Source organism: Stegostoma tigrinum, chromosome 27, assembly GCF_030684315.1.
Source record: "Stegostoma tigrinum isolate sSteTig4 chromosome 27, sSteTig4.hap1, whole genome shotgun sequence".
Taxonomy (NCBI): Eukaryota; Metazoa; Chordata; class Chondrichthyes; order Orectolobiformes; family Stegostomatidae; genus Stegostoma; species Stegostoma tigrinum.
In genome coordinates, this window is record NC_081380.1 from 1,069,141 (window position 1) to 1,078,200 (window position 9,060).

The window sequence follows — 9,060 nt, forward strand, 5'->3', positions numbered from 1 at the left end:
GTCCTTAATATCTATCAGGAAAAGCAAGAGTGTCAGAACCCTGACCTGGGAGAGCTCCATTATATGCCTCCCTCCTGCCTGAAAACCATCTGTTTGTCAGCACTCTCCATTTCCTGTCAATCAGGCAGTTTCATACCCACTTTTCTGCTATCCCTTTCATGACCTTTAACTTTGTTCAGAAACCTGTCAAATACCTTTTGGAAGTTCATGTACACCACATTAACAGCGTTATCCTCATCAGCCTTCTCTATTACCTCTTTGAAAAACTTCAGCAAGTTCATTAAAAAACAATTTGCCCTTTACCAAGCCTTACTGGTATTTTGTAATTAAACTGCATTTGCTTAAGTTATTGATTATTTTGACTCAAATTATCGTTGTTAAAAGTTTTCCCACCACGAAAGTGGAAGTGACTGGCCTGTAGTTGTCAGGTTTACGGTTACACCATTTTTGAAGAAGGCAGTGGCCCCTAACCTGCAGCTAAAGAGGATTGAAAAATTATTCAGTGCCTCCACAATTTTAAACTTGCTGTCCTCAGAATCAATGGGTGCTTCACATACAGTCTCAGTGACTTATCAACTTAAGATACAAGCAATGTGTCTCATTCCTCCCCTTTATCAATGTTTAGCTCGTCCAGCATCTTGATGTCCTCCTGTTTCACTGTGACGTGTGCTGCATCGTCTTTGGTACAAATAGATGCAAATTGTTCTTTTAGTATTTCAGCCATGCCCTGCACCTATGAATAATTCCCCTTCTGTGTCCTTAATCAACCATACTCCTTCTTTTACCACTGTTTTACTAGTAATGAGACTAAAAGATAGTTGGATTCCATTTTATGTCAGCTGCTAACCTCTCCTCATACTCTCTTTTCTCTCTCCTCAATTGTTTATTCACTGTCCCTTTGAAACTTCTGTGATAAGCCTGACTCTTAGTTGTATTATTCACTTAACATTATCGTTCACATCTATTTCCTCTTTCACCTTAGACTGTTCATTTTTGTCATGCAGGAGGCTCTGGATTTATTTGTCGAACCTTTCACCATGATTGTAACCAAATTATCTCAGTTTGGCTGCCACACTTTGATTCCAGTTTACCTGGGCCAAATGTATTCTCATTCCAGCATTCCTATGTGATATCCTTGTGTGATATCCCTGTGTGATACCTCTGTGTGATATTCCTGTGTGATATCCCTGTGTGATACCTCTGTGTGATATCGCTGTGTGATATCCCTGTGTGATACCTCTGTGTGATACCTCTGTGTGATAACCCTGTGTGATATTCCTGTGTGATAACCCTGTGTGGTATCCCTGTGTGATATTCCTATGTGATAGTCCTGTGTGATCTCCCAGTGTGACACCCTTGTATGATACCCCTGTGTGATGCCTCTGTGTGATACTCCTGTGTGATGCCCCTACGTGATATCCCTGTGTAATAACCCTGTATGATATCCCTGTGTGATACCCCGTGTGATACCACTCTGTGATTCCACTGTGTGATATCCCTGTGTAATAACCCTGTATGATATCCCTGTGTGATACCCCTGTGTGATAGCGTGTGTGATACCGCTCTGTGATTCCACTGTGTGATATCCCAGTGTGATATCACTGTGTGATACCCCTGTGTAATATCCCTGTGTGATACCCCTATGTGATATCCCTGTGTGATATCACTGTGTGATACCTCTGTGTGATATCCCTATGTGATACTCCTGTGTGATCTCCCAGTGTGACACCCTCATGTGATACCCCTGTGTGATGCCTCTGCGTGATATCCCTGTGTGATACAAATTGATTATTTTGACTATGGATTACTTGTTGCCCTTTTTCATGCCAATTTAAACCCTGTGATACTCTTGACACTGTCCCTTAAATTTACTTGCTGAATAAACATGTTTCTATTTTTGTTATAAAATGATTGTTACATGCTTGTTCATTTTAAAACTCATTCTTTGGTCAGTCACATTGCAATTTACCTTTCAGTTGATGATCTGTTTCTTGAATAAGATGTAATTATTCTTTAATGATTCAAGTCCTCCGTCACAGCCGTTCCATAATTGTTGTAATTTCCTTGCAAATCCATTTCTCTACATCGTTCCCAGTAGGGAACTGTTGCCTTTAGAATACTCCCAGTAATGTATCGGCCACTCTAAGTGCTGTAACCAAGTAAATTGTGTTCCTGACCTCTCTGGGCCACCCCATCCTTCCAGCACGGTAAAGTTGTCCTGTCATCACTGTTTACCTCCCTGCATTCCTGGGATATTTAGTACCCAGTCCTGCGTTTCTTTGATGCGGATTTTTGTCATCGCCACATTTCCTGTGGGATTCTGAACCTGCAGCTGTTCACCACATCCCTAATTAGACTTCATTACTTTCCCCTTTTACTCTAACAGCACCTAATAGCTAACTACTTCTACTCCAGTGCTGTCTTCCTTTCCTTCCAATTCTCTGTTTACTTTGGTATTCCTCTCTGACCAGGCCACCTGGTCTCCACATGCCTGCCAAGTTAATATAAATCCTCTTGATGGCACTGCTAAACCACCCCAAGGATATGTGCCCTTTATTCAGTGTAACACCTTCAGTCTGTACAAGTCCCATCTTTGCTAGAAACAGTCCCAGTCTTCCAGCCCTACCACTTTCCAGCCACACACAAATCTGCACCATCCTGCTGCAGTCTTCCTCCACTCACTGAACTTGGACAGTCCCTAGATTACTGCCTTTTTATGCCCTGCTTCTTTGTACCTTTCTTCACTCACCAAAGCCTATTTGCAAGATCTCATCCCTTTTTCAGTCCGTCAGTGGTATCACCAATATGGACCACGACTGCTACTGTTAAGCTCCTCCTCAGCGATGTATCTGCTTGTGGTGCAAGGCAGGAACACAGTATCCTGAATTGATATCAGCAGCTGCATCATGCCTGTGGCTCCTCCATTTACAGAACCTGCTTCCACTGTTGCTTTCCCAATCTGCATCATCCAGGTGCAACTGAAGCTCCCTGTGCTGCTGCACTTAGTTCTGGCTGCATGCCTCAGAGCGATGATCTCACTCTTCGGCATTCAGAATGGGATACTGCTTGGAGAGTGAGACTATTCCAAGGCACTCCAGCACATTGTGCCTGGCCCACCTTGCCTGCACTCTCTATAGTGATTGTAACAAGGTAGGCCAGGTGGACTTCATAGGATATGAGTTCCCTGATTGGGGCTGTTGACCTGGTCCAATCTGGGAGCCCTGGCTGACAAATAAGAGCGGGAATGTCAGACATCCTGTTGACCCTTAGAGCTGGCTCTGAGGGAGCTGGATCAGTGCCTGGGATTCGCCATGTGTAAAAGGGTGACTTGGTGATGGGATACTGGTGCCTGTGGAGTTACTTCATTCTCCACCTTTGTACAGAGTGGACAGTCAGTCCAGGTCACTCTTAGTCTCACAGATGCTCCTCAGTGACTCCCGCTGCTGGTGAATTTTTCAAACTCTACCTCACTAACACATCTTGCACAAGACTGTCCAAAACATTATAAACTTGATATGTAAAAACAAACATTCCGTATCTCTCTGAATCAAATATTTTGCTCATTATGTTAATATCAATAATAATTAATTCAAGATCTGAAATTATTTTATTTTCTCTGCCTTTCATAAGCTTTTCATAACTTCTTCTCCTGCAAGATTTCTTGAACATCAATAGCAGAGAAACACAGTGGAATGCCTCTCCATAAGTGGATCCACAGGAGTATCACACAGGGGCATCCATGGGTATATCACACACGGATATTCACAGAATATCATAAAGGGGCATCCACAGGCGTAACCTGAGGGATGTCACACAGGTGTATCCGCTAAATGTATCACAGAGGGGTATCAAACACGGGTATCCTGAGGGCTATATCCCGAGGGATTTTTCTAACCCTGTGGTATGACTTTTCCTTTGTGGCTCAAGATCCCATGAATTCTGGATCAGGAACTGAGAAGTGACCTCTGCTGGATGATAAACATGATCTTCCCAGAGGTAACCAATTTGTGTGCCTCTCTGGTTCTTCATCCGGTTGTGAAGGAGAGCCTAGGGTCTGGAGCCAGAAAGTCCAGCCCTGTCTTCTGGCTCTAACCCAGCCCGTTCTTGCTTTGCAGATAACAATCCAATTCCCTCTTGACTGAGGCTGCCTCCACCACATTCCCTGGCAGAGTATTCCAAATCCTAACTACTTGCCGTATGGAAATCTTATTTCTCATCTTGCAATTGCTTCTTTTATACAAATCACCTTAAATCTAAAAATCCAACATGACGAACCAGCCTTGACAAGATAATTTACTGCTTTATTTGGTATGAAGCAAATTATAGGAAATGCAAGCTGTGATTTTGAGTAAAGCTCTGAAATTGGGGATCACTCGTTGGAGGTTCACTGCACAATCTCAGAAACTGTTTGATCTATTGCTGCCCTCATTTTGATTCAGTATTGATCAGATTTTATTTCTCAACAGCTGTGCTGAACTCCCTTCGACAATTGAGCACCTCTACGTCAATCCTAGCGGATCCATCCCTAGTCCCTGAACAAGCAATTGTGGCCGTGAGGAATCCCAGTCATTCTTAATGACAGATCCAGGCTCCAGCAACTCTATCATTTGTGCAATGTCCTTGTATTGTCTTCACAGCATTCAGGGTTAAAGTGTCACTGTGTTCGACTAATCTCTGTCTGTCTGTCACTGAATGTTTTGATACAATTGCTCTTGTAACACATAGCTGTCATAAACCATTTTGAAGCTTAAACCTCAATGAAAATCCTGACATCAGATTTTAGTTTGTGGAAGAAGCTTTTGGTTCACATTGGCAGGGAACTGGGAAAAATATCCTGCAGATGGTGCATCTTGCATTTAGGAGCAGAGAAGCTCACATCTTAAAGGGTTATTGTGCTCAACATTTCTCAGTTCTTACTCCTCTGAGTTGCTACTGTTTGAGACCACTCCAATGTCTCAGGGATGGGAGGATCATGTTCCAGAGAGTGAGAATTATTTTTGTTGCATTCACTTACAGCACCGTGATAGCCCCCTAGGTATCTAAGTTGTGGGAGAGGAAGAGCTCAGTTCCTACTGATCCACATACAAAAAAGCCCAGAGAGATGCATCCATTGTGTGCACAGTACAGGCTGTCCCTGTGAGTACAGGCTGTCATGGTGAGTACAAGTTGGCCCTGTGAGTACGGGCCATTGCTGAGAGAACATGCTGCTATTGTGAGTACACGCCCTCGTTGAGAGCACAGGCTGTCCCTGTGAGTACAGGCTATTGCTGAGAGAACAGGCTGCTACTGTGAGTACAGGCCATTGCTGTGAGTACAGACTGTTACTGTGCGCACAGGGTGTTACTGTGAGTTTAGGCTGTTCCTGTGAGTACAGGCCGTTACTGTGCGTACAAGGTGTTACTGTGAGCACAAGCCGTTACTGTGCATACAGGCTATTACTGTTTGTACAGGGTGTTACTGTGAGTACAGGCCGTTACTGTGCATACAAGGTGTTACTGTGAGTACAAGCCGTTACTGTGCATACAGGCTGTTAGTTTGTACAGGGTGTTACTGTGAGTAAAGGCTGTTACTGTGCGTACAGGCCGTTACTGTGTGTACAGGCCGTTACTGTGCATACGGGGTGTTACTGAGAGTATAGGCTGTCCCTGTGCACACAGGGTGTTACTGTGCATACAGGGTGTTACCATGCACACAGGCGGTTACTGTGAGTACAGGGTGTTACTGTGCTTATAGGACGTTACTGTGAGTACAGGCCGTTACTGTGTATACTGGCCGTTACTGTGCATACAGATGGTTACTGTGCGTACAGGCGGTTACTGTACGTACAGACCATCAGTTTGAAGCTAGATGGCAGCTGTTGAGGCAGCTCCAATGGAATGTTCAGGTTGTAGTTTGAGACTATAACAGAGTGCTGAGATAGTGACTGTGTGACCAGCTGTGTGAACAGTCCCTCCCTGTTACAGGGCAGTGTGAATTTCTGGGGTTGCTCTCCCACAACTTTAGGGCCTGTCCAGCAGGAAACAGTTGTCATGTTCAGTTTTATATTCTTCCTGTCAACATGGACCTCAAATTTTCCAATGTTATAGTAGCGGAAAAGCAGATGTGAGACCACAATCTTATTGACTAGTGGAGCAGGCACAAGGGGCCTAATGGCCTACTCCTGCTCCTTTACTCAATCTGCCAATCTTTTTCCCCATCCATAACTCCTTGCAGACATGATGTATCTTCACAGCTTGCTTTCCTACCTTTACATATCATCAACAAACTTAGCTTTTATAGTCAGTTCCTTTTTCCATTATTAATAAAGATCATAGATAGTTAAAGCCTAGCAGTGATTCCTATAGAAATCCAGTTTGCCAACCTGAAAATGACCCAATTCTTTGTTTTCTGATATTTAGCCAGTCCTTTACCCATGATTATGTACCACCTCCAACATCATGATCTCTTATGCAAGAACTTTGAAAATTACACTTTATTGAGAGTGCCTTTTGGCAATCCCAATATACTACATCTGCTGCATTTCCCTTTCTTCTTTCAGACGAAACATGTTGACCCTGCCTGATTGTATTTAGATTTTCTAAATGTCTTGCTGCTATCTGTTTCTTAATGCATTTACCCATTGACAGATGTCAGGCTAATTTATGCTTCCCTGCTCTCTGTTTTCCTCCTGTTTTGAAAAGTGATATTACATTTATGTCTTACAGTCTGCTGGGACCTTTCAAGAATCTAGGAGATTTTGGAATCAATGAAGTTTACAATCAATGGAACCACCATCTCTGCTGTCAATTAGCATAGAATCCCTACAGTGTGGAAACAGGCCCTTCGGCCCAACAAGTCCACACCCACACTTGCAGCATCCCACCAAGACCAGATCCCCTATAACCCACCTAATCTACACATCCCGGAACACTACGGGCAATTTAGCTTGGCCAATCCACCTAACTGCGCATATTTGGGTTGTGGGAGGAAACCGGAGCACCCAGAGGAAACCCACACAGACAGGGGAAGAATGTGCAAGCTCCACACAGACAGTCGCCTAAGGCTGGGATCAAACCCGGGTCCCTGGTGCTGTGAGACAGCAGTGCCAACCACTAAGCCACCATGTTGCTCGAAACTTCCTGTACAACTCTGCTATGCATCTTGGCCAGTCAGGTCCAAGAAACATCCAAGACATTAATTCTATTAGTTTTCCTAGCAGACTTTCTCCAATGATCATGGTTGTCTTGCATCCTCCCTCTTACCCTCTGCATTGCTACTAATCTTGGGAGGGTTTTCATGTCCACTACTGTGAAGCATGACTCTGTCATGCCCTTGTTTCCCGTTATTAAATCCCCAGTCTCACCCTCTAAGGGAGGAGTGCTCATTTCGGCCTCTCTTTGCTTTTTTGTATATTTGTAAAGATGCCTACTGTCTGTTTTTATATTCATTACTACTTTTCTCATACCATTCTCTCAATTTCTCTTTTTTTAAAGTTATCTTTTATGCTTTCTAAATTGGCCCTAGTTTTATGTCATGCCACTGATCTTTGCAGCTTTGTGGATCTTGCTTTCAATATGGTACCATTTCTTTGTTGTCAGTACCTTTGTTACAAGCCCCCATTGTCTTGATAATGCTCTATACAGTGCAGGTACTATCAGGGGTCCTGTAGACCATTCACACACCTTTTTGCAATTTTCACTCCTTGATCCTAATAAACAAACATATTTTCTCACTGATCTCATCCTTCAGAGCCAATATCTTCAGTGTTCTTCCTGATTATTCTATCCTTGAATATTCAGGTCCTAGCCGTGGACACCTTGCAACCATATCTGCATAATGGCCATATCACACCTATTTAATACAATTTGCACCACAGATTTGTTCTTCCTATGAATAATGCATGTATTCACTTTAGGAGCCTGTCTTTTAACTTTTCCTTCCCCTACAATGACTCTATTTGCTGGTGTACTGTCATGTTTGTAAACTCTGTCTCTTTCTGCCATACTCTTGTGCTCATTTCTTTTATTACTACCCTGAACTGTTGCCTTGACCTTTGTGTTAACTTTCTAAATCACATGTTATATGAACCCTCCCCTCTCCCAGCTATGCAGTTTAAAGCTGCCTGTATCGTCTCTGCACTGTGACGACCAGATCCATGCTCACCCGCTCCAAGTTTCTCCCCAACCCCGTGGGGATCTCCTTGATCCTGCCACCAGGTAGGCAACACAGTCTACAAAATTCATTTTCAGCTCCAGAGAATCCACAAAATATACTGTTCCTTTTCACCGTCCCTACTTGACCAGCTCACTGCACCACAGTGGTGTGGATGATTTTTCTTATATTCCCTGCAGCCCACGGTGACATCCACGTAAACTGCAAGATTATCATACCTGTTGGGCAAGGGAAAATTTGTGATCAAAGAAGATTGAGCTTAGATCATGATATTAATTGATTACCTTGACCTTTACCTGTGTTCTGCTAAAGTTTCATGCTTACTAATACATTGTTAACTTCTGTTTAAGCTATATTCTTGGTGCCCAAGATCAGTCATTTGTAACTTCTCCATTGCTATCTCCTGGATCTTCATATCTGCCTTATTCAGTACTACACCTTTCTATCTTTGATCATGGCCCAAATCAGAAGTGCTTAGCTGAAGTGTTGTGGCGTCTTCTGGAGCTGCTTGTCCAGGTAACTGTCCGTCTCTATGATGCATCATGGTGTCTGCAGCTCAGACTCCAGCTCATCAACTCTGAGCTGAAGTTCCTTGAGCCACAGACTCCCTGCAGATGTGGTTATTGGAGATCACACTGGGGTCCACCACTCCCACTGGCTATAACTGCAACACATCACCTGCTCCACCATCTTAATTGTGTCTTATTTAACAAATTAAGTTGCAAGTTTAAAAATATCATTCGTGTAATTTATCTTTATGTTAAGTAATCTAATGTGTTTGGCTATAAGTTTAATGCAATGTCTCTTTCTATTGTTCATTTTTGGAAATAGGATCTCAAAAACTCACAATCACATAGATGCTAACTTAATTAAAGATTTGAATTTATCAAGTTCTGGAGGCTGAATTAT

At 43.1% G+C, this 9,060-nt stretch overlaps 1 protein-coding gene across 2 annotated transcripts in view; it reads left to right on the forward strand.

Annotated features, from left to right (window-relative positions):
- The window catches only part of LOC125464592 (carbohydrate-responsive element-binding protein), a 156,424-nt gene extending 147,592 nt beyond the window's left edge, over nucleotides 1-8,832 (forward strand). Inside the window, exon 17 of one of the 2 annotated variants that reach the window (XM_059655497.1) lies at nucleotides 4,467-8,832. In XM_059655497.1, the coding sequence (XP_059511480.1) occupies nucleotides 4,467-4,576 (110 nt within the window). In that variant the 3' untranslated portion in view covers nucleotides 4,577-8,832. The remainder of the gene's footprint in view (nucleotides 1-4,466) is intronic. The other variant, XM_059655499.1, reaches the window with a different exon arrangement.
- Nucleotides 8,833-9,060: the final 228 nt, after the last annotated feature.